Source organism: Mixophyes fleayi, chromosome 5 (genome assembly GCF_038048845.1).
Source record: "Mixophyes fleayi isolate aMixFle1 chromosome 5, aMixFle1.hap1, whole genome shotgun sequence".
Taxonomy (NCBI): Eukaryota; Metazoa; Chordata; class Amphibia; order Anura; family Limnodynastidae; genus Mixophyes; species Mixophyes fleayi.
The window spans coordinates 66,548,509-66,576,034 of record NC_134406.1 but is presented as its reverse complement, the minus strand read 5'-3'; the positions used below and the strand labels follow the sequence as shown (position 1 = coordinate 66,576,034).

Genomic DNA, 27,526 nt, shown 5'->3' with positions numbered 1-27,526 from the left:
GAAAACAAAAGATGAGGAGTGCGAGGGAGAAGGTGGTTGGGGGCCAGAAAAAAATGACAAAAGCTTCAATCAGCAATTGAATTTGTACAATAAACTTTGTTAGTACAATCAAAACAAACACACAGAGGTGCATTAAACTCATACTTGCCAACTTTCTGTAGACTTGCTCCGGGAGCCTGCCGGGCGAGGTGGGCGTGATGGGGACAGGGCTCCAAAATTCACGTCATTTTGGCCCCGTCCCCGTGACGGCATGACGCAAACGCTTCATTTGACGGAAGGGGGCGGCGTTATGACCTAACTTCCTAGTGAAGTGGGCAGAATTCTGCCAGATGCGGGAGATTGCCACACTCTCCCGGGAGTCCGTGAGACTCTCGCAAAATGCGGGAGTTTCCCGGACATTCCGGGAGAGTTGGCAAGTATGATTAAACTGTCAACAAGTGCTTATTTCTAAGCATGTAAGTCAGCACTCAAATATGATTTTAATAATGATAACACCAAAAAAGGGGATATGTGTTCATTTGATTGTAGTGAGATACAGTATATTTGGATGTTCCTGTAGGTCTTATCCATGCATCCAAAGTCTGTTTTTATTTATGTCAGTGTCTCAGTTCCCAATAGGAAAGTTCATCAGCTACAAATCTGATCTATCTGCTGTGTCCAAAAATTTATGGAGGGTGTTTCCTCTGACTTCCATTTAGATGGGATTAGTATCTTGGCCAGAGTGATATGGAAAGAAATGTTGTTGTATTTGGTTAATGTGATTCCCAGTGGGGGTAGGCTGAGAAAATAGTTTGTATGTTAGAATGTTATTTTGGGTGACTTAATGTACACTCACTTTATTTTAGAATTGTGTGATTGTAGTGCAGCTCCACTATTTGTGCTAATTATCTCTAGCATATGTTGGTAACTGTGAAAAAAAATTGCGTTAATTGAGTGTTTTGGTCCATCCGGCAATTACTTTGTATTCATTTTCCTGTAGAGTGAATGGGAATGACTTAACATGTAAACTATTTCTGTTTCATGAAAGTTAACTTTTTTCCCAGAGTAGTATATGGTTTTGAGAAAGTTCCTGATTAATTTTTTTGTGCTATTTTGGAAACGACATGTTAGATGTTAGAGACGTTAGTGTCTTTTAGAAATTACATGTATATATTATATTTTGTATCATGATCTTAGACTTAAGGGTCTATTTATGACCCAGCGCTATAGCCATCAATACATAAAGAAGCACTGCTGCATTTTACTATATGTTGATTCCCGCCACCACCCCATCCAAAATAAAGATTTTTTTCTGTTCACCATCTGCCTAATGCTGCTGGCAAAGGAGAAAGTGTGGGGTGTATGTGCATAGCGTTTTCCCCTGCGAGGGATCCAGTGAAGCGGGAGAAGCTTTAGCTGGATACAATTGAAATGGACCAGTAACAACAGCCTGAGATGGTGTTACTTTACTAAAATAATGCTTTTTTTTTCCTTTGCTTTTCACAACTTAATAAATTACCTAATTCTGCTGTCCAAATAGAGGTCTTTGGGGACAGAGGTAAGTGGTTAATACTGTAAAAACTTATGATCTCTCTAACATTAACCCTTTGCTAAATAAGAAAATATGGTGAAAGAGCCTTTTTTTTCGGCAATTACCCCGGCATTTTGGCTCTTCGCCCCTTGTTAAATGGACCGCCAAGTCCTAGTTTTACATGGAGATAGGAAGCAGACATTGTACTATGCTAATAGAATCGTGTCATTTTTGAACCATATTAGTTTGTTAATGTCGTCAGTTTAGAATATTTTGTTTAGGTTATTTTAGTCAAAGAATAACTAGGGAAAGTGAAAGTATTAATTAGTCAAGGAATAACTATGGAATGTATTGGTTTTGAATCTCATTAGATGAGATTACTCCTGTAAATAACAAATTAAAAATTTTAGTACTGGACCAAATTTGTTTACAATTCACGGAAAGTGCACTGCTTCCTATAGGGAAAAGCTGGGGCCTGAGTCATTATGGCACGCATACTAGACATTTTCTGGCCGCGAGAAACCACATGTAAATGCTTGCTGCATACGCTACTTTATAACTTCGGGAGTAACAGCATTTATGTTCCGCGCACATTGGCGTGCCCTGCAAGGCCACATGTATGAGTACATCGTTTGTCCGCAAGGTACTTCCCGGACCTAGCAGTGAACGCAATGCATTTTACTGGGAATAGGAACATTGATGTGTAGCTTTCAGGAGTTTGTTTATTATTGAAAACCCTTCATTGTTATCTACCAAACAATACAGGGATATTAGATGAACAATTCTACATTAATAGTTGTAATTTACATTAAAATATGTTTCCCCGTTTTTTTATGCTACTTTGTTCACCTACAGGCATCAGTGGTCTCTGTGTATCAGAGCTTGCTGGCACTTATGAATCCCAAAATGTCAGCATGGCCATTGTCCTGGCAACCATGAATAGGTACTATACTTACTATAATTGCCAAAGTTTGCCACTAGGCCTGGCATTTTATAGTAAGTTCGCACCTATGATTGAGAGGCCATGCCCTGTCTGTTCCCCCATCGTCCTTTAACTCACTGCTGGACATAATTAAGTCATTGTTACCCACACACCCACCACCCAGGGGTGTGGGAAGAGTCCTAGTGCTATCAGCAACGAGCTGGGTTTGCAGGTGTAGGAAGCAAAGGTCATGATTGTATAACATGAGGAAGTGTACAGCTGTGTATGTTGGCAGTTAGTTGCGGGGATTTAAACTTGACCCCTGGCAGGTGCATACTTTACGCCAAAACAGATGCATGCCTTAGTGACTCGGGCGCCTGGTGTTTTCAAGATCCTTTATTAGGAATTCTAAAACTAAAATAACTAAATACTTATTAGTACCTGTAACTAGAGAAATAAAGAAGATTTGTATGTGTGGTGGTCTATTAGAAGAATTGTTAAGCTATGGGAAGTTCTATAGGAAGAGTTAATAAGAGTGAAATAAGCCTTTAATGAAAACTAAACTAAAAATACATTAATATTTTATCTAAAAGGATACGTGTTAATTTGAAAGTGGCAAACACGTAAGACACCTAGGTAATACCATGTATGCAAGCTCAGTCAGCTTGCTCAACAACCTACAAAACTGTCTCCATCCTCAAAATACCCTATCTGGGTATATATCTCATTCAATGTAAAGAAAAAAGTGTTTAAAATGTCAATGTCTTCTATGGCCATCATGTTTGGGGGAGGAGGAGACATTGAAGCAAAAGATAGAGATTCCTCTTCCTTCTGGCTGAGAAGAAGTACTACCACAATGTAAACCATAATTTCAGCAAAGGTCATTGATGAAATTGCAGTCATATGACTTCTGAAATGCATTTGGATCTCTGACACGAGATAATAATGTATACTTTAAGCCATAAATATTTTTGGAGAAAACCTTCAAAGCTGTAACTACTGCAGCAGGTGGGCCTATAGTTGTAGTAGGATCGACTTTGAAGTGATGTTTTCACTTCTTCCTTCATATGCATCCTCAGTTGGATCTCTAGTCCCATAACAGTGGGACAGGTTGTCTTTCCACAGGCAGTTCTCAAGACTTACAGTTTATCAGAAGTTAGGGTATAAAGTGAGAATTTTAGTTTTCGTTGGTGTGTCTTTGCTCCCATTCTTCAATTTTTTCCTCTAGATTTGGTTAATGAATTTTGGATTCTTGTCCCATGACTAGAATCCATCATGATAAACTAATTGAAAGTGAACAGTACCATTCTATATATACTGAGATCAAATAAATGTTCATTGTAATTGCTTTCTTAAGGTTTGCTGAAACATATACTGCAGTTGATTTCTCTGCTGTAATCTCTCACTCAATCATTTTCATCTCATAATAGTGAGCTAGATTCCCAGTTTAATTCCGGGAGTCTGAGTTTTCATAATGGACCAATTTGGGGCCAGCTCTACAAGCAGGAGTAGCCTCATTTACATAGAAGGCACACTAGTTATGAAAGCCTTCATCTCACACATTAGCAAGAACTATTAGATAAATAAGAGTTCAGGTTCTTTTTAAGTTTTAATTGTGTTTCAAAGTGTAGAGAGGTCAGGGCAGCACTGAGAGCTAAGGGATGCATTGCTGCTAAGGTCTTTTATAATAAATGAGTCAAAGAAGTAATAGCTGAGTACAAGATAGGCCAAACTTGTTTGGAAATTAGCTTATTCAAGGTCAGCTGGATCCTGCCTCAGACAAGTAGATGTGTTAAAAACAGATTGCATAAATGCATAATAATTAGTAATTATTTGCTAATCATACTATACGCAAGTGGTAAATGTTAAAAAGTATGCAGTTCTCTTTATTGTCACAGCTCAGTAATATTTAGCATAGAAAATTATTATATTTGAGACATGATGTAAACTGTATCTTTGTTCTATTCTCATTCTCCTAATGTCTTCCAGAAGGGGAGGCTCTCCTGTACAGGCTACTCTTATATGAAAAGTTATAGTATCTTCTCTACTCCAGCAGAATAACTACAGAACTAAATGTCATATTTCTGAATCTACAGACTTCAGATTTGTTAAAGTATATTTTGTGTTTTATATATTGTACTCAAATGAAAATAAGCTTTGTTTATTGCTGGATAATTTCCGTCTAAAAAGCGTTATACAGATTTATATTTGGTTAGAATCATATATTGTGCAGTTCTAACATTAGGGAGGACAGTCAGTCAGATGTCTGAGCAGATGTGATCCAGATCCATAGCAGGTAATGTGAATGCAGAAGGGATGGCTGTTTGCTAATCAACATATTCTCTTGTATTGTGGTAATTATATAAAATGTAAAACCATTTAGTCACCATTCTATTGTGGGAAAGCTTTGTATTTGCATATAAAACTCCCCAGACAAATATGTTTACTCTAGTCCTAGTAAGTAAATTACTATGTACACTTTTAAAAGAAAAGGAAACTTATATTTACCAAGTGTTTGACTTTCATATGAAACAAGAGACAAAAAATTCTGGATTTGGAAGAACTATTCAAATCAATATTAGTATTATATATTAAAATATTATTCTTAGTTCATTGCTAGTTAAACAATAATTCCAGGCTATTCTTTTCTTTGGCAAAATATTTGATCAAAATGAATATAGAAGTAATAAGAAACAAAATATGTATTAAAAAGGGAAAACCGAATGCTGTTTCGGGGTCCCTCAGCACATAGGGAGAAAATTTATTTAGACTCAAAAACTTTATTGTAATAATTAAGACATAATCAGGGGTTAAAAATATCTTAAAAATTAATTGTTTGTAATTGTTGAACTCATTGTGGGCATGTAACAAAGGGATTCATTTAGCTCTGCTGACAAACCAACTGACCATTTGACATAGTCAAACACCCATACTGTTCATCATGTTCTGTGTCATAGCAGGGGGCTAAAGCTAGCGGGTTGAGTGTCTCCTTAGCACAATTATCAAATCATGTGAAATTGAAGACAGTCCATGCTGAACTCATAGCTTATGGTTACATCAAGTAATTTCAAGTAAGGAATGATAAAATCAATTGTAAATTTATTACTATTCTGTGATGCATATACACTGCCCTACTGAGTGACTTCATAGGGAGGGGGCTGAGGAGGGGAAGCTGATTTCTTAGGACCATCAAAAGAACAGAGCATCTTTGTCATATTCCTTGAAGTCAACCGTGTTGGACAAATAGTCCATGTGTCTGTGTCCTCCTGCACCACAATTGTTATATTAAACATATTTGTATAACATTACAGTACGTCATTTTTGTTATCTCATTTGTTATATAATTTAAGCATTCTGGCTGTTCTGCCATATTAAATTAAAGTTAATAATGGTATGTCCCTGTGTTCTTAATGAACTCATGTGTTTATTAAGCTTGGTCATTTATAATGTAAAATAGTAAAATAGCTGAAATACAGGGTATTGTTGGTTAATAATAACTCTGGTTCATTTTAAGTTTTGATTATAATTTGAAGAGGCCAGGAATAATTGAGGCTACTTGTAAGAGTTTAGCTCTTGAAACAAACCTGATGGTAGCTGCATTTTGGAATTAATAGCAAGTATGTGCAATAAAAAGTGTTTTTTAATCACTAAGTCGGTTTGCATTAAATCCTGTTCTATCATATTTATTCACATATCTGTTAATATGTTGCAGTTCTTACATCTGTTTTGTATGAAAATAGATACTTTAACTTACAATTAAAATAAGCAAAAAGAACAGTGTGTATCTTGGCAATGTCCTCTACCTGTGTAACAGTGTATACAATTTTCAGGGTTTATTTATTTTTTTTATCTTACTTGTGTAACAATTTTATTGCAGTTTGTAATTTATCATATATATATATATCTCACAAACAAATCTGGGTGTTCCCCAAACACAAAGTAAATGTGATCCCAGTCCAATTAAGATTGTTATGGGTACATGTATGAATTTAACATATTTCTGTTCCCTGTGATTATTTTCCCATTGATGTACACATCCACATCATATACTGTGAGAGGAACATGTATTCTCTTATCATATTCATTTTTGCATGTTTGCATTTAACTACAGAAAGGGCACATATAATTGAAGTTCACAGGGCATTGTTAGGGCATTCGTCTATACCTCAATTCTGTCTTGTTAATAAGGTACTATGCTGAATTTTAAATAATCCCACTTGTGGCCCATTACTAATAGACAACTCCATGAATGTTACTGCACATGTGCTTTGAATAAGTTGCTTCTCTTATAGGCAGGCTGTTCATACAGCAACTGTCTCTATTTCATTCCTGGCTGAGCATTACAATGTCTGACACCTGCCTGAGCGTTGTACAAATTCATACCCTGTTCATAACTGCATTGTATCTGTTATTAAAAATATTATCGCTCTGGCTGGGCAGTCTAGTTTATTATTATTCCTCCCAATCCCAAATTGATTTCTATCTCTAATCCCAGAAGAAGCATGGCAAAACATAGAGACAGTGCATCAGTTTGATACAATAAGCAACATTCCCTGTAAGATCTAATGAAGAGTCTACTGTGAAGCACTACATTCACAATCTGTTGCATTTTTACTAACAAGTTACAAATTTTGATACAATTATTTCATATCAGAGCAGGAGATTAAGCCAAATCAGCAGATGTGGACCAAAGTCCAGATGATCCAAAGTACTCTGAGACAGACCCAGAGTCACTCAGAACAGCCAGCCACAATAGCACTTGAAGCAGTACAAATGTAAATGCAATTTTTTACCATTCCAATTTGATTACGTGGAGCTTCACAACTGATGATCAGCTTGCAGGCCAGAATGGATGTGGAGAAACCACCAGACATCAGCAAATAGAACTTGTTACAGCGATGGTAATGGTACCAATGCTGTGGCTTTCTCATGACACCACCACCTCAGCCAGGAATGGGGTGCTGAGTATTTGGCTGCCAGGCAGGTAACAAACACAAACAGCCAGAAAGAGCCAGGAATCAGAACCAGAATCGTAGTCAAATGTACCCAAGCATCTGAACCAGAATCGATGTCAGACGTAGGCAGGGATCAGAACCAGAATCTTAGACATAGCCAGGGATCATATCCAGAATCATAGTCAGACAGAGTAGGGGATCAAAACCAGAAAGCAGACTAATACAGCACAGGAATCAGGATGCTACAACTAGAAACAATATCACTGGTAAAGATGGAGTGTCAGGACAAGCCTTAAATAGTGCAGGCAACCAATTAGGATAATGCAGGTAATAATACTACAATGCAGTACTGCCTAATTGAAAGCAGAGAGCTCTCTTACACAGGGAAATACAGAAGAACTAGCCACATCTGACAACAGAATCCTAACACATGCAGGTAGCACATCTGCATTGCAGCTCAAACTTGTTGAAGGCAAGCTGCTCTCACACACACAGGGAAACTGAAATAGAATCCTAACATACACTGCCCCCAGCTACACTGAGAGCTACGATTTCCCTGGCCAAGCTGTATAAATGTCTCTCCCAATGGAGCTGGAAATCCTGACTCTCGCAACAAATGGTTCTGGACACTCGACCACAAGCTCTCCACCTGTATGGTGAGAGTATAAATCCTCATCACCCTGCTACTACTGGCACGCTAGGGAGACAGACTCACGAGCAGCATTTTTGCTATGCGATGCAGGCAGCAGGAAGATTGCAAGATATAGTCACAATTGAGCTCATAGGAGTCAGAACTCCAACATCCAGCTCAGATGGTTATCAAACATCCAGAACCTCCCTTGCAGGCTTCTTGTAACATGTCCAAAATTCCCATGAGGGAAAGATCCACCCTTGCATTCTAAAGTTACTGGTCCTGTGATTGGCTGAGAACTGGCCAGGGGTTGGAAATTAGTTGGAATACTCAGCCCCATGTTGTAATCTCACCTGCTGAGAATGAGCTCAGAAGTCTGAGAGAGGGAATAGTTTAAACTAATCGACATAGGACTAAATCCTAGTTGATGAAGTGCTACTCCCTCTTTTAACCGCTTCCATGCTTTTATGATGTGAAAGCGGTTTTAGTTGCTTCAAACTATCTGTCCTCATGGTGGGAGGAGTGGTTGCCAGGAAACAGTGTTGCAGCCATCTTAGATTCCAGCTGATACATGAGCAGCCCACCTAGCTACATTTAAGAACTTGAGATTGTAGCCCATATGATCCCAGCCAGAGACTTAATAAAATCTTTATATATGAAAGTTAGAATGCTGCTAGGGTCCATCAGAGTCCTTAGCAACTGAATGCATCCTTTTGTTCCATAGTAACAGATGAGTGATGGTAACTATAACTTCATCTCATCACAACTATCATTGTCCAGCTCTACTCACACACAAAACATTCTGTGAAATGCGAATGTGTACAGTGTTGAAATGTATTCTACAGTTTGACAAGGCACCTGCACGAAACCGCCTATTCCGACACAATTTTGTTTGTCTCTATATATCACACATGATAAATCCTAACTTTTTGGTGTACTGTGTTTCCTGCGATGCACGGTGTGAGAAGTAATTTCAACAGTAGCTTACATTGCACTATTTGATACTAATTTAATCCTTTTTGTGGTGAGCCTGACCAATGTAATCATTTCTTATTGCTCTATATTGAACATACAGGTCTGATAAACTCTTTAAAAAAAAATAAAAAAAAATTTAATTTTATTTTTATAGGTGTTTTCATTTACAAATTAAGAATAAAGTTTAATACTAAGGGGTATATTTACTAAACTGCGAATTTGGAAAAAGATGTTGGAGAAGTTGCCTATAGCAACCAATCAGATTCTAGCTGTCATTTTGTAGAATGTACTAAATAAATGATAACTAGAATCTGATTGGTTGCTATATGCGACATCTCCACTTTTTCAAACCCGCAGTTTATTAAATATACCCCCAGGCCCCGTGCTACCATTAGACAGCGTTAGACAGCTGCCTAGGGCGCCGGGCTCTGGGGAGCGCCACTGAAATCATGCTCATGTATAATGCTGTACGGCGGCCGCTGAGTTTAACTTCCATGGCCGCCGCACAGCTTCAGATCAATGGCGGGGGGATTGTTTGTCACCCCCCCCAGCAATGGGACACACTATGCCTCCCTCTCTTCCCTCACTGACTGTCGGTAGTGACGTCACCATCACGTCCCAACAGTCAGTGAGGAAGTCACCAGAGAGGAGGGGGGGCATGGTCAAGCAGGGGAGGAGCAGTGTGCTGCAGGGGGGAGGTGGTCTAGCAGGCAGGGCAGTGTGCTGCATGGGGGGGTGTGCTGCAGGTGGGACATTGTCAAACAAGGGGGGGCAGTGTGCTGCAGGGTGGGACATTTTTAAGCAGGGTGGGACATTGTAAAACAGGGGGGTGTTGTGGGGGGGGCATTATCAAGCAGAGGGGCCGGTGTGCTGCAGGGGGACATTGTCAAGCAGTGGGGGCAATGTGCTGCAGGGGGAGCATTGTCAATCAGGGGGGGCAGTGTGCTGTTGGGTTGGAGTGTGCTGTGGGTGGGGACATTGTCAAGCAGGGTGTGCATTGTGCTGCGGGGGGATACATTTTGGTGCAGTTGGAGCAGTGTGACGGGTCATTCTCAAAAGTTTTTTATTTCTATATCTAACACTTGGATACTTTCCCTCTAGAAATCCTGTGTTTGCCCCTGGACAGCACTGGAGTCTGGACAGCATTCTACATGAAATATCACTGCATCTGGACTGCTGGAGTGTGAAGTGTGTGAGGGTCTGGGATGTGGGTATTCGGTGTGTGTTGGGGGTGTGTGTGTGTGTGTGGGGGGGGGGGTGGTTTGAAATTTTGCCAAGGGTGGCGAGAAACCTTGCACCTGCCCTGTAAGTTAGAATCTCCTTGATTGCTGGTCTACTCTATTACGTTATACTTCTACTTCATAAACATTAGATGCAGGGCATGACTTAATGTGGCTGAGGTTGTGTAAATCTAATCTTACAAAAAATTTGTATAGTGAGAAGAGGAAAAATAAGTGAGGTTAAGTTCAACATAATTGAAACATTTTTGACATTTTAAGGCATCTCATTAAAATATAATCATTCATTCCATACAAATGGGAATTACAATAGATATTTCTTACTAGGAAAAAATGTTGTTGTATGTCACGCTGTGTCCAAACTCCCAAGTTTCACTAGTTCAGGAAATGTTTTACCCTTGCTGCTTTCCAATAGCAGATGTAATATGTTTAGACAAGTGATGCAGGGTGTGGGTTAATTAATCATATACATTTCAAAGCTTTTACATTTTTTTTCAGATCTTCCAACCATTATGTTTTGCTGTCGTTGCCTTCTTGTATTACATTTAAGCTTCAGATATACTTCATATTTATTTTGAATGCTTAATGAAATTTGCATACACACAATAATAATAAATATAATATTTATGAATTGGATTATAGGATAATATCAACCAGAATTGCAAATTAATTGAGACAGTATCAAATATCTGATTAAAAAACCATAGGGTAAAAAGAGAGTATTGTTAGCAAAACAAATCTATATTAGAAATGTTAAGGTTCAGTGTGAGAAAAACAGATATGTAATTGGCAATGTACAGATTTGTAACCATAGGTGTGCTTTTTTAAATGAGTGTATTAGAGATGTCCAATTGGTTAGTAGTAAAGTCTTCGTGATAAACAGTATATTTTTGTCTTCAGCACAGTGCTTCTGAGTAGAAGGATGTGCACAGCAAGTTAAAGGTCCAATGAGGCATAGTCCTTAACCTCCTCCAGTGTATTCTATCTGTTGTCCACATGCACGTGTAGCAATGTCCAGTTGGTTACTTTTGCAGGATGTCTGCTACTCAGACATCACCGCGGCGGTTTCATTATTTCTGTCGTCACTTGGCTCCTAATAACAATCTCTGCCTCTGGCGCTACAGGACATTGGTTAATGGTTGCAGACTTCAAACAGGGTGTATGTCACACGCCTCTCCCATAGATAGGTGCCGGCGCTGTGACTTTCCTCTAGGAACGGTGATTGAGCTTACTCCTGCTTCTGAGACACTATTTTTGCACAGGTGTTCCTTGCTACCTTGTTCTGGACCTCCTCTCGATTCTCATTGGTTCTAGAGTATTATTTAAACTATCCATGGTCCTTGGCTTGTTGTCTGTTCTTCGTGTTACTCAGTCTGCATTAGGATCTGGCTGCCAGTAATTGACCTCCTGTTTGTCTACTGCTGAAACTCCTCTCTGCTCTTCACCTGCATGCTGAACTTCTATGGTGAATTACTTACTGCACCTGTGGCTAATCCTATGGCTCGGGTTTCCATTTCTTCCCGGCTGGTGCAACATCGCTACTACTTCATGGATAAATCTACTGCCAAAGGTACCTGTTACTTGTAGCTCCAAGCTGGGCTCGTCTGAGACTCCTCTCCATTGTTCATCTGCACGCTGAACTTCTACGGTGAATTACTTACTGCACCTGTGGCTAATCCTACGGCTCGAGTTTCCATCTCTTCCCGGATGGTGCAACATCGCTACTACTTCATGGATAAATCTACTGCTGAAGGTACCTGTTACTTGTAGTTTCCCGCTGGGCTCGTCTGAGACTTCTCTCCGCTGTTCACCTGTACGCTGAACTTCTATGGTGAATTACTTGCTGCACCTGTGGTTATTTCTATGGCTCAAGTCTCCACATCTGCCCGGCTGATTCAACATCGCTATATTTCATTGATGTGTCTCCTGCTGAAGTTACCTGTCATCTGTAGCCCCACGCACGACTCAGATACACTCCGCTCCTCTGCTACTTCTAGGTAACAAACTGTTTGATGCATTTATGCTCATTCTTGTCATTTGGGATTGTCATCTGTAGAACCAACAAGTTCAACGCTTATTGCTTTTTATAAAGAGAATTATCGTGATACCAGTAACCCACCTGCTTCATTGAATCATTGTTGTTTTCGGATCAGCCAGTTCTACATTATCACTCTGTCTGGACTATTGCTGTACCAGTGATTCATATCTATCTACCGTGTGTTACGTTATTGGATCCACGCATTCTCCTTTTATCATCCATGCCTTTGAACTGTTGTTTTACTCGTCCCATGCCGTTGTCAAGGGTTACCAACTATGAAGTAGCATGATGGATCTGCATTTTGTACTCTGACCAATTTGCCGTGTGTTTTGTATCTGCCGATATATATATTCTTCATTCTATTGTATCATCAGCCAATACAGTACCTTGCAGCATTACTACTATCTCCAGTGTTATTATTATTACCAGCGATGTTTGTGAGCCATGAACTTTTAACCTTGTGAATATCAATCATCCTCATTGTTCATTTGTGTTGCCTCCACTACCCTCTGCTAGTTCTTGTCTGGGAGACCGCGACCTGCGGAATAGGAGCAGCGGAGTCCAAATTCCCTTGCGGGAATCCCTGGTGAACACCTCCTATCCCTTAGACTCCGCACTCCTGGGCAAATCCTATCTAAACAGAGGCAAGGGATCTACAAAATCATTCAGAGTCGTGACAGTGTATCACTTGTTAAGTGATGTCGGAACATATGCATTTCACCTCTCTATAAGGCTCCATCAGGGATCTTTTAACTTAATAGTTTACTGAGGCCTCAGCCACTAACAGGATAAATTAAGGACTTAATGACAGTAGAGAGCAAGTTGAAGTAAGATTTTTACTTTTTTCACAATGCGTACCTCAGACCACAATTTGCACATGGTCATGAAAAGCATGTAGGCACTTCCAATGTGTAAAGGGCTCATGCATTTATCAATGTGCCAAATAGGCACTGATATTATCTATAAGTAAAAGAAAAGTGCAACATAGATAGGGACAGAAAGGCAGATGTGTACAGATAATTTATGTAGTTAAATAAAACAAATACTCTTAGCTATGGTTATTTAGACAGTAGAGCTAATCTACATGGAATTCCATGTTTGTACCACTATGCCCACCAGTATAGTAGTCCCTCCGCTTATAAAATTGATCTCCATCACCCACCAGACTGTTTCTTCTCCATCCATTCCTGGCACTGAGGCTGTTTGTTGCCATGCAGATATGGCAGCTTGTGTTTACTAGTTCAACAAACAACAACATGTTACATTTATTAGGGTTTGGGGTAGAGTTAGGCTGGATATGTGTTACCATTATCTTAACATAAGGAAAACTCCAAACTGTAGTCAAAATAACCAACCAAGAATATAAAGCTAACCCAAAACCCTACAGTATTTGAATCTGTATCTGTAAATTCATAAGTGTATTTTGAATGTGCTTTTACACATAAACAAAAAATTGTTTCCATAGTTTCAAAAGACTGGGATTGGAGGGTTACAGTTAAAAGTAGTAGAAACATATAGGATAGGAAAAAAGATTAAAAAACTAGGTTGCCAAAAAAGCAAGCAATACCATAATCACAACCTTGCTTTTTGACCTACTCCGCAGCTTACTCACCCACCATGCAGTGTGTGATTCTTATGTGCTGAGCATAAATAATAATTGTAAATATGAGGGTATGTCTCCCAGAATGACAGTTGTCCCAGTTACATTTGGGGGTAACCATCGTTGGTTCCAGTAAGTGGAGCATGTTAAGATTCATTACTTTTTCCTGTTCTTGATCATTTTAACTCTAAGCACACAAAATAAAATTATATTCTAATATATTACCAAAGAAAATCTTTTCTTTCTCATGCTGAGAGGCAAGATACCTCTTTTGAAGGTTTTCCAACTGGGTTTCCAGCTTAATAAATCTCTCAATTTGAATTCTTTACATGTTAAAAATCGGGACGGCAATGTGTAATGTGAAACTTTGTAAAACGGTGGGTTTCTGCAGCTTTTACAGCAGTTTGGGCTTTATTAACTCGTGTGTTTTTGAAACCGCCAAAAAGCCTCACTGAAAACCATTGGTTTTTCCTAAACCGCTTATTAGTAAATTTAGTCTATTAATTAAATACAAGAATTATAGCAATTTAAATATTGTTTTGCCACATTTTCAGACTATTTTTGATTCGGATAATTCCGGTGAAGAGGCAAACCTCTCTGTCACACGGAAACAATGTATATTTATGTAGTGTCTATGGTGGATATCTTGGTTTGGTGAAAGTTATTATTTTTTCATGAAGGTTTCATTACTATTTGCTTGGAGGCATCTGAGCTAGACATGTTACACATAGCACTGGGTGCAAGACATTTTTCATCCAGGGTGCACGGTACTTTGAAATGAATGTCATTTTCTGCCTCAGTGAGAAAGTTGAGACATCTGTAACAAATAGCAGTACTAACAGGTTCATCCATGCAGCCAGTCTCTTTATGCTCCTAAAGTCCTCAAAATGAATATTTTGTTCTTTTCTTTCTACAAGGGCAATACAAGACCAACTTTTTTTATGTTTTTATTTCTACTTTTTACAACTAGCATTTCATTTATTTGTGTGTCCATTAATTGGGCAGCAAATCCTATGAACACAGATTATTGCATGCAAAGCTAATATCTTCTAATCACATTTGCCTTTCTACAAAGGGTTGGAAGCTGTCGGGTTGCTTGCATTATTAAAACTGACATGACATTTCTTTAGAAATGGTAGCACCCTCAACTAAATTTCATGACCATCACTAATGTTATATGATAGATAGATAAATAGATAGATAGATATAATAAGATTTATTTTATTAAGGAAGAGGGTTGCTTTTCTAGTTGACTTTAGTTGACAGGTGTTCTCAGGTCAGAGTTAGTTACCCAAATACTGTTGACCTGTACTTCGGTAACTCATTCTCAAACAGCCTTGGGGGTGGGTAAAAGCTTGTTGGGGTCATATAATACCACCTCCAAAGTATATAATATGCACTGCTTCCTATCCAGCTCTTATAGGTACTGGTCATTTTGGAGAGAACATGATAGATAGATAGATAGATAGATAGATAGATAGATAGATAGATAGATAGATAGATAGATAGATGCACTTTCACTATATGTGCTGAGCATCTCCAATAGTGGCTCATGTACTTTTATTAAGAAATTCTGGGGTTTGCCCACATATATCTTTTGCTAAACTCCATTTGCTATCTATCTGTAGCTTCTGATTCCATCTCTTTCATTTACGTCCAATGCCAGCTTATTGTACTATTGTCTATTAAATTACTAAACTATTAAATATTGTGCTTTGAATAATTTTATCTGTTTATTAAACTGTCACGCTGGTACTACTCTTTTTGTCTGTTTCATTTACGTCCAATAACATTTTCTTGTACGATTATTTTTAAATGCCAGGCTTTGCCCATCTTTATGTTTTTATTAAATTGCTATCCTACTATCTAGCATCTTTTATTAATCTACCATCCTACTACCTACCTGTGGTTGTTCTGCCAGTCTGTGTCATTTGTATTTAATGCCCCTAGGTAGCAGACAGACATAACATTGCCTTGTAGCTAGAATTTTAAGACAACATAAAAAAAAAATACAAAAGCATTTCGTGTAATGGGAAGAACAAGCTAATTTTCCATTGACCTATTACACAAATCCATTTAATCTTGGGTGTAGATAACATCTTCAGCTATCCAAGTCGCTGCAGCTCATAATGTTGCTAATTGTGAGACAGCCATTATCAAATAGACTTGAATGAATGTAAATTATATAAATATTAATGTAGTAGCAAAAATAGCTCAGCATTACCTGATTTTATGAGATACCATATTTCATCAAATTTGCATTTTTGGATTTTTGGGTGAAAACAAGAAAGGAATCACCAGCCTGGTTTTGCTAAACAAAAACATGACAAGGATTATGGAAACAAAATCAAAATAAGGGGTGGTTTGCTCATATCTAGTTTCTAGAAAAGATGGATTATTTGGATCTTAAATTAGATAACATATTACTCATTACAAACATACAAGAAAGGGAAAGTCTCAGGAATAGTGGTCAGAATGTGAGGCTATACCCTATGTGGGGAATTCAATTGCCCCCAGATTAACACTGCGCTAAACCTATTACCGTTAATCAGGGCTGCCAAGAGGAATTCAGGGCCCCGGTACAACAAATTCATGGGGCCCCCCTTATAGTTGAGTAAGCAAAAAAAAATTGTGCCGCCTCGTGGCGAATTTTTTTTCAGAGGTGTGGTCACACAATTAGGGGCGTGACAATGCCCCATTGGGGCGTGGCTAGCACATCAAAATCACTAGGTCCTGAATTCACCGAAGCGTGACATTTGTCCAAGCACTCCTGACTTTCAGGACATCTAGCACCCTTGTGTAGTATAGGAAGAATGCAGTGTGTACAGAAAGAGTTCAGTCTTGGCCTGCGCCCTCTGGGCTCACCAAACATTGGCATTGTCCCTACTAGAATCACAACATTTCACACACTATGCTGCTCTGTCCTACCTGTTCTTCTCACTTTCTCCACCTGTGGCTGCTGGTTTCTTTAGTTAGGGCTTGTCCGGATCCTGGAATGTTGGAGGACCTATTTGGGGAAAAATGGCTACATTTAGAAAATTACAGTCAGCCCCGGCGTTAAATCAATAGCACCCACGATTAATAATTAGGCCTTTCTCCAGCCCCAACATTAAAATAATAGTATTCACATTTAATAAATAGACCTCATTCTCCCTAAACTCACCCCAACATTCAATAGCCCACAAACCACCCCATCTTAAATTAATAGTCCCCACCATCACCCTACAAACAAAATAGCACCCATTAATTAGCCACCACCTACCTCACACTCACTACATTGCAACAAGCCCCCTGTGCCATCACACACACATTACTGTGCCCCTTCTTTACAACTACACTGTGCCCCCTTATGCTCACACTGCGCCCTCCATGCTGCCTTCCCTCTTTCTTTTTCCCTCTGTGCCTCTCTCCCACTTTTTTTTATTCCTCTGTGCCTCTCCCACTTTTTTCCTCCTCTGTGCCTCTCTCCCACTTTTTTTTATTCCTCTGTGCCTCTCTCCCACTTTTTTTCCTCCTCTGTGCCTCTCTCCTTTTTTTCCTCCTCTGTGCCTCTCTCCCTTTTCTTTATAGTACTGTCCCTCTCTGTTTTCATCCCCTTGCCTCTCCGTTTCTTTACTTACCTTTTGTCAGCTTCTTTCTTTTCTTTTCTTCCCTGCTGTCTTCTGTCTTCTTTCTTCGTGCTTTTCATGCTGGCTGCGGCGCTCCTCACTGACTGACGGGTGTGACTTGATGACGCCACCCCCGACAGTCAGTGTGAATGGAGAAGAGGAGAGGAGGGACGCGGCGCCAAGCGATCACGTGAGTATTATTAATACAGTAATTTTAATCCTGCTTTCAGGGTTGAAATTACTGTATAAACGGGAATTATGAGCACTATTACCGTAATATCGGTAAAAGTGAGCAGGTAGAAACGTGGCCAATTGAATTTCCCCCATATGTGGCAAAAACAACAGCAAATAGAATCAGGTTTAATACAAACTTATGAACATTTTTGCTATCCTACATTCAGTACATGAACTAAACATGTATACTTGAGTGATGTTTTCATAGACCAAAGTGCAGTATGTAAATACAGTATATGGCTGTTTCCTAAATCTAAATACATTTGAATTTGGTCTTTTGTATTTGTTGCTGACTAAATAAAGTTGGAACCAATGCAACTTAATTGAAATGTTATAATTGAAATGCAGGCATTTAAGTCACAGTAGGCTGGGTTTTAGGTCATTTAGCAAATACAAATAATGGTTCAGAATCGGCAACATTTTAGTTAAACTAGCTAAAATAGAAAATAGAAATAGAAAATTAGAAGCTTATTGTCAAACACAGCAAGACCAATCTGCAAAAAATATGTCTTAAACAGCTAGACCTTTAAAAGATGACAATGGTTAGTTGGTTGCATATAGTAAAGAAAGGTGAGTAGGCTGAACAGTTTTTCCCTCAGTGCAAAATATATTTAAATTAAGTAAAATAGTAGTCCAGGTACATTACTGACAACACAGATATGGTGGTCACATGATGCTGGATATAAATAAATTAGGGAAGATTAATGGTACTAAAGCATTTGTTTGTCTGGTGGGATACATGCATCATTTTTTAAAGAGTTGAACTCAGTAATAACCAGACTTTTGATCTTTTCACATTCTCTCATTTAGTAGACATTTGTACATATGATATTGCAAGGAAAGTTGTCTAGTTATATCTACTTTACATTTGCAAAGACTCACATGCAGCTATTGTATACATTAAAATATTTTGCTCTTGGGAATGTCATGCCCTCCCTGACATTTGAAATGTGTTTTTTTAACACATGTTAAATCGGAAGCAAAATGCATATAAATCGCATTTGCATTTGTATAAGAACATTTTAGATTTAAACTGCACTGACATGTGTCAGAAACACTAAAATGGAACAAGAAGCTGTCAAAATAATGCACCACAGAGCAACTCAAGTTAAACGCACGTAAAAATTCAAATGTATGTATGGTCTCATATGGTACAATGATTTTTATTTTCACATCCATTTACATACACTTAACTTGTGTTAAAGGCACATGTTAAAGGCATCATTTTTTTTATACCAATGGGTACATAGCCTTATATTTTGGCCTATACAAGTGGCTGATGGATTGGCTACAGAAAATCTTTAATGGCTTATGCTAATATTAGCCTAGAATTCTTAGTGGTGTAACCAAGTGTTCCGCTGTTTGGCAATATGTATTTAATGTATTTATAAATGAATTTCGACAGGCCTGTATCAAGATCTACTTTAGTATCAAGTATGTGACCATGTCTTAATTTTCCATACATTTGCCTCTCCAGGCATAAGGAATTGTATGTATAAGATGTGCCAACATATGTTTTTGTGTGTACATGTACAGTACAGAGAAGCAAAGAAAACAGACATACATGAAAAAAAATAATCAGATGTCAAAATGAGTCCCTTGCAATCTACTGTACATGCATCCTATACTGTAAATTGTGCTACATTAGGGATGTAAAGGGATTCCACCTTAACATAACTTTAATTTATCGCCAAAGAAAGTCAGGAAGCCAAAGCAATTATACTATAAGAAAGGCATTTACAAACCAATAAATGAAGGTGGTCCATATTTAGAAAACTCCTATTAAGTGATTCATTAACAGATAGACATCAGGGAGTCATGGTAAACAGAATACTTGGCAACAGCTTGTAATTTATAATCTGTGATAGCTATGTCATAAAGATCTTACCATGCACTTAAAGGGGTTTCGGGTGAAGGGCTATAACATCACCAACTTGACTATGCTATACAACTTTGGTCTCAAATACATAAAGGAGACATGTTGAAATTGTCCTGTCTAGAAGCAGGCAATTAATTTAAACAACAAATACAGAGACTATTTGACATTAATATATATCAAATGATGTTTATTGCTGAGCTGGACAATATATGTTAGTACATAAACTGGAGTGTTTATATTTTAAATGGCGTCTCTATTTACCTGTACTATATTTTAATGTGTGGATGAAGGGAGCTTTAAAAAAGATTTACTTAACTTCCGCAGTGGTCCTTTTCAGCAGTTTTTAAGCTTCCCGTTATGGTGGTCCTGGTAGTTAGGTGCAGGGGATTGCCAGCTTGAAGGTTGTGCTACAGGGGTGCAGATGGACAACCTGGTGCCCTCTACTGTAATGCCTTCAGACTCCTAGTAAATGACCAATGCTGTTAAGCTGTTTAATGAGGACTCCTAAAGAAGGCAAGTTAAACTTTTTAAACTCCTTTCATCCACACAATATATATATATATATATATATATATATATATATGACACAAATAAAGAGGGAGGCAGAGACACACCATATAACTACAACTACATAAGTCCGCCATGCTCTTTCAGTTATCTGTATCAGGTTGCAATGTCAGGAGGGTGGTGCTTCTCTAATAAAGCAGGCACGGAGTGATTTCCAGCTTTGCAAACTTCTTCTTCTGAATAGAACAGTGGATTGCTTCATCCATGCACAGGGGCAGAACCAGTGATAGCACAGTATGTCAAGTGACTACATTCTCAGCTTTTTGATCTACCTGTATTAGATCCCATCAAGACACTATCCTAAAAATGTGAGAAGAACTTTAGCAGTCTATAATGAGATGGGAGGATAATACTTTTTTGTAACAGAACTGAGGAGTAATGTCAGGTTAAAACTGCTCAATGTATTTTACCTTGATGTTTTATATGTAAAAATGTAAATTTTACAATTTAATTGTTGTTTAATAGGAGTGGTGGAAGACATTGGGTTTTTTTTAGGATAAGATTGCAAGGTTCGTAATTTCATCTTCAAAAATGTTTTTTATAACTTGTTTTTTGTATTTGTTTCTTAATAGTAATGGCACTGAAATTATGGAATGAAACATTGGGATATCATTGTAGTTAATAAAGTGTATAAAGGGTTGAATGTCATTTTACTGAAAAAAATAACTAAGCATAAAACATACTGAAAGCGGTCTTGCCAGATTTGAGGCACTTTTTTAATGCAAAGGACCCGGGCAGAGTCACAGAGGAATACACAAACATATATGCACTAACACAGATATTTTCACAAGTCAGGAAATTCATGAAGTGGAGCCCCTATAGTCCAGGATAAGACTTGATTGGGAACTTATTGCTCTGTCTTTACCTACTTACATTATTTGTGGGTCAATACCAATTATATCTAATGTACAGTATAAAATACATAAAATTAATGATAATAAGCTCTGCACATGATCACTTTTAGCACACGACATTTGCGCACCAAATAGCATGCACGTATGCACATGGTCCAATAATCTATGATGCTTTATGGTTTATGCCTTAAGCTGTAACAGAATGTTTCATTAACCAATGTTGTCACAGAAAAGATAAAATCTGTGTCTACTCTTACAAAGGCTACATATTATATTCTGTACTGGTTGATCTATGGAGATGGAATAAATGACTAATATGATATATGAGCACATTAGGTTTTAATGTACTGATTAATCAGAAATGTACAATCTATTTCAAGTAAGCTATATTGCAACTCAAATAGAGATAAGACAACTTGTGTTAAATACTTTTGGAAGTTTCATTTAAGGACACTAGAGTAAAATTCACTTAATATTGACATATTCTTTGCTATCAAAATGAACGTGAAAGCAGAACTTAGTAGAAGGAAATGTACAGCCAAACAAAAGTAATGTTATTAGTACTCAGAATTAAAGTAAACAATTATACACTTGACTGTATCATGTAAAGACTCCATTGAGTGTAAGTGTTAGAAGTAAAGAAGCACTTCATAAAAGCTGCCTCCAAAGTACAATTATATTTAATGTAATTAATATGTTGATTGCTGGACACTAATTAAAACAAGCCTATACATTACATAGCCAGCCAAATCAATTCTGCTTTTAATTAACATCTTGTGTTTCTTCGTCCAAAGCCATTACCCAAACATATTGTTGTACTAATCTGCCAGTCCTATAAAACAGATGAAGTTGAACATTTGGCATATAATCTGTGTTATAGAAGTTAACCTAAAACTATGTGGAGCTGCTCAAGAATAATATATATATACATTTTCAGATGAATGTTTGTAAAGAGTAAAAGTTCCTAAGGCAATACTAGTAAAAAATAAGATAGAGTCCTCTATGTGGATTACTGTTATATATGTAAAACGTAATTAGTCTCTTAAAAATAAAGATACTAAATATATTACTTTATAAATGGTCTGACATCTTTTCCAATGCTAGTAAACCTTGGGTCCTGGAAATCATGTGGATTTACGTTGACATGTACCACCTGACAAAACATTGTTGCACCCTTTCATGGAACTGTATTCCTCTTTCTGCAGGATAATGCACCCTGTCACACTGCAAAAATTGTTCAGGAATGGCTTGAGGGTTATGACAAAGAGTCAGCTTCCCAGTGATATTTTATTATTAAATTATAGTGATAGGAGGTTTTCAGTTGCTACGATAAGCAGCGATAGAAGGCCATCTCTAACACCACTTTTTAATAAATAGGCCTGAAAGTGATAAATTTGCTATGAGGAACCCAAGAATAAGTGAATAAGTTTGAGTTGCTCCCATTTATCAAAATCACTTACTGTTCTTCTCTGTACTTATTATCTCTATATATTCCCCTACCTTAACTGTCAATGTAACTAATAACCATAGTTGTTTCAATTGCTATAGGACCAGATGGTCTCCCTTTTACATGACCAGACCAATTTTTGGCGTTCTTTTCCAATTTAATTACCCTTTTTCATTTCTTGGTCTACTTAAGCGAAATGTATATTGCTTTATAAACTACTATGGATTGTAAGGTAAATAAGAAAACATTATGCAGTTTCATGATTCTTCTCAGTTACTTTCATGCAATAAGTGCAGCCTCTAACTAATAACTAGGGGCCTGATTCATTAAGGATCTTAAATGAAGAGGATCCTTATTTCAGTCTCCTGGACAAAACGACAAAACCATGTGACAAAGCAAGGGGTACAAATTAGTATTCTGTTTTGCACATAAGTTAAATACTGACTGTTTTGTCGTATAACACACAAATACTTAATAGCTTATTTGTACACTGAAATTTAAAGTTGATATGTGTGTGTTACATGAAAAAACGGTCAGTATTTAACTTATGTGAAAAACAGAACACTCATTTGCATCCCATGCATTGTAACATGGTTTTGTCCAGGAGACTGAAATAAGGATCCTCTTCATTTAAGATCCTTAATGAATCAGGCCCTAGGGCTGGATTTACTAAGCTGCGGGTTTGAAAAAGTGGGGATGTTGCCTATAGCAACCAATCAGATTCTAGCTTTCATGTATTTAGTACTTTCTACAAAATGACAGCTAGAATGTGATTGGTTGCTATAGGCAACATCCCCACTTTTTAAAACCCGCAGCTTAGTAAATCTAGCCCCTAGTCTCTTAAAAATAAAGATACCAAATATATAACTTTTTAAAAGTCTGACATCTCTATATGTTCTAGGAATGAAGATATACAGTACTTTCCCCTCATGATATGCCGCTATCTGGGTCTTGAGAAATTAGCTTTCTACTATGTGATATTCATGCAATTTAGCACAATTACATGACACAATTACCAGCCAGCACTCCCAGACACCATGTTTACCTCACCTGTGTTACTGCACTCACCAAGGGCGCACACAGGCGGGGGTTTCTGGATAACCAGAAACCCCCCCCCCCTCCGATGGGAACGGGGGCTAAACAGTGCCCCTACATAGCGGCACTTTACTGTACAGCAGCGGCGGCGCTGTCAAAGAATTGTAATACAGCACCGCCGCGGACGCTTCTTTGACAGCGCCGCGGCTGCTGTACGATACAGTGCCGCCGAAATGGAGCAGCTCTCTCTATTTTTTTTCGGGGGGGGGGGGGGAAACCCCCTTTAAAAAACCTGCATGCGCCTCTGCTCACGGTAATCTGTGTGCAAAATATCATTTTAATGAGATGTGGATATCGGGGGGTTGTATGGGTAAAGAAAGTGACAATTTTTAAATGTGTTTGAGTAGATTTCCGGCACTTAACAAAAAGAAACCTTATCCAGAAATGCTGGATGCATCTTGTACCTGTATATTCACAAAACCATTTATTCCTGCCTGTGTTTACGAGAAGCTCTAGAAGCTTATATAGTAAGTGATAATGTAATAGCCATTTTTAAGTTCTAAGCGATACTGTTATCTCAATCCTTTTAGTTTGCCAGTAGCATCTTCAGGCCAGTTCCTTTTTCTCATGCTATATAATAATAAATGTATTTATGACAATCATTCTGTTTTGTTTACTTTCAGAATATACCCCAGGAATTCCAGCAATATCAACCAGTACAACATTAGAAATACGTAAAATCAGTGTTTTGACAACAGAGACCACATCAAAGGTTGACAAGAAAATTACTCTGCTAACTAGCAGCAGCATATGTCCTTCTGGGGAGTCTGAGGAGGAAAAAGCTAAAAGACTTCTGTACTGTTCACTATGCAAAGTCGCTGTCAACTCTGGCTCACAGCTGGAGGCTCACAACAGTGGTAAGATGCTGCAATTTTCTTACTGCTACTACAGTCTTGCAATTACCATCTAATGCAGGCAGATGAAGTCAAAGGTGAATAGAGTGGGAATAAAACTGGCATTTTACATAGAATCCATTAGCTAACATTGAACTTGTAAGTGAAATCCTAGAGCATAGCATAACAATGTTTTAAAAGAATATGAAATAAAGTACAGGTTTATTAACCCAAATTATTAATTTAAACTTCAGAACAGAAGAGTTACATTTCCCTTAGTTTGCCATATTAATGAATATTATAGGGTTTCTACACTGTGTTCCAAACAAACATTGTGGGGTAAATGTATCAAGCTGATAGTTTTCTGGCATGTTTAAAAAGTGGAGATGTTGCCTATAGCAACCAATCAGATTCTAGCTGTCATTTTGTAGAATGTACTAAATAAATGATAGCTAGAATCTGATTGGTTTTTCAAACCCGCCGGAAAACTCTCCGCTTGATACATTTACCCCTGTATCTGCTTTTTTATTCATTTTCCATTTATAGTGCACTTCAAGTATTAAGTGCTTTACATAAACATACAGTACAAATATGGCACATAAAGTGTCAGATAACAAAAACTAATGCCGTCAATGACAACTGAAATGCTTATAGTTTAGATTAGTAAGTGGATACACAGATCGTTAAATAAGGAGAATTATTGAGCAATTAACAGTACTTATCCATTCTATGTAAATGTACACTGGTTGAGACTATGTTAGTACTAAAAGAGTTATCACAGTTGCTTAAAACATTGACATGAAAGATTTTTGATGTAGAATGAGAAACTGAATTATAGATATAGTGAGTCATTATGGAGAGTAAGCCAAAAAAAAAAGAGTAAACGTTCTCCGGGACAAACCATGTTACAATGCAAGGGGTGCAAATTAGTTTTAATATTTTGCACATAAGTTAAATACTGGCTGTTTTTGCATCCAGCACACAAATACTTTAGCTTTATTTTTACACTGAAATTTAAAGCAGATCTAGGACACACCCTACCCCAACTATAAATCTGTCCTCTCAGTTTAAAATGACCTCCCTCTCCAAAGCAACATGATTTTGCCGAAGTGCAAAGTTACTCCTTTTTATGCTTTACTCTCCTTAATGACTCAGGCCCAGTGATTCTTAATCAACCATTTTCTTCAAGTGTCAGTGAGACCCTGGCTAGGTAGTTTCCAGTAAAATGTATTTAATATTTGGTAATCAGGGAGCCCAAAAACAGATGTTGGGGTGCCTGCCACAGTTAAGGTGAGAAAGGCTTAGTAATATTTTGGATTGGTAAGAAAACATGCTAAGGAAATAAGTATCACAAAACTTTTTCTAGGCACAAGTGAATCTTGAAATTACTGAAATCTTGTCATCTTTTTTAATATATATATTACTAAATATTATGTTATATGCAGTCATTGGTATTCCTATTTAGATACATAAGGTATTCTGTCTTGAAATAAAGAAGTCAGCTATTCCCATGTTTGTTAAACATAGGCTTTGGGTTTTAGAGAAACCTATTTATTATTTTATATCGTTTTTGATATTGCTTTGCTAACTCCTTATCTCTTTCCAACCTGTGCACTTGCCCTTCAAGCATACTCTTGACTTTAATTGTTACTCTACTTTCGACTTGAACAAATAGATACACTGTCCTTATTGTTATTGCTCATATATTTTATTAAATAAAATCTGTTCATACAGATAAAATATTAATACAAACCGCATATCATTGCATGCCTTGTTTAACATAATAAATCTTAAGTATTGCATGTTATATATGCATTCCACCAATGTAGCTTGATTTTGCAGAAAACAAACCAAACTTTTATTGAGGTCAACTGTCAAGTAAAATGAATGCTGGCTGAAAACACTACAGAAGGGTTACATCCATACCTTAGAATACAACAGTTGTGTGGATGTATTTAGGGCAAATATCCTACAGGAGATGTCCACATATTCTATTAGTTATTATATTAAATAATGTGTTAGTCTTTTGTTGGAATGGTACATGTTTCATCATCTTAAAAAGAAGGAACATTGCTGCTATCAGCATCACAGAACACAAGGACTTGGACATTGTTATCAAACACATCATTAATAATTCTAAATTCAGCTCGAAAATGACATGAACTTCCTGCCAAATGTATTTCTCTTTCTATTATTTCAACATTCTTTCCTTAAGTGGACTATAAAGAGTTTGTTTTTTAATAAAGACGTTTTTCTACTTTTTTAAACTATAGGGTAGCTTTTTTTTATTTAGACAATAGCTGGAAACCATATTCTTCCTCCCTCCAAGAATTTTGTAAGGGAACTACTTTTGTGTGTTACTCAATGGAGCTGTGAGCACTTATTGTCACACAGTGCACATAACACATCCTAAAATTAAATTTAAAATACGGATGGGTGAATATTTTATGTAAACTGTTCCTTGGCTGTTTATAGTTTTAGAATACACTAACTTTCTAAGTGATACTGTTCCATTTTAGATTATTTCAATTATGCAATTTATTCTGAGTGTTCTAAAGTGTCATGTTTAATGTGTGCAAGGAGACTATAATTACAATATATGTGCCATATAAACAACTGTGTAAATTATTAGATCTCCGTATGCAATCCAATATATTGCAGAGTCTTGCTGTGATAAATAGTTCACCACTTGGTGCTTAATAAGTTTTATCATTTCTTGAACACTCGCCAAACTAAAACATTTTGTTGTTGCTATTTTATTATCCCCTTTTTCACCTATCTATACATGTGAACACAATAAAAGGGGTCCCTCCATAGTTTAAAACAACCTTTTTTAGTTTAGCAACTTCAAGGAAACCAAACTAGATGAACCAAAACCAGAGGACCAAAACAATATAATATATTTACTTATCTAATCACTGAGACCAAACAGGAGACACACCACCAAGAAGACAGCTGTTTGTATATATTAGAGATGGTCACTGACCCCCGTGTTTTGGTTTTGGATTCGGTTTTGGATCTGGATTACCGTCGTGTTTTGGTTTTGGTTTTGCAAAACCGCCATTGCGTGTTTTGGTTTTGGTTTTGGTTTTGTTTGGTTTTGTTTTGCTATTTTTTTGGAAAATCCATGTTTTTGGGCC

At 37.5% G+C, this 27,526-nt stretch overlaps 1 protein-coding gene across 2 annotated transcripts in view; it reads left to right on the top strand.

Annotated features, from left to right (window-relative positions):
* ZNF385D (zinc finger protein 385D) overlaps positions 1-27,526 on the top strand; it is a 252,255-nt gene that overhangs the window by 195,623 nt on the left and 29,106 nt on the right. For both annotated transcript variants that reach the window (XM_075212330.1, XM_075212331.1), the window contains one exon: positions 24,177-24,410. In XM_075212330.1, the coding sequence (XP_075068431.1) occupies positions 24,177-24,410 (234 nt within the window). The remainder of the gene's footprint in view (positions 1-24,176; positions 24,411-27,526) is intronic.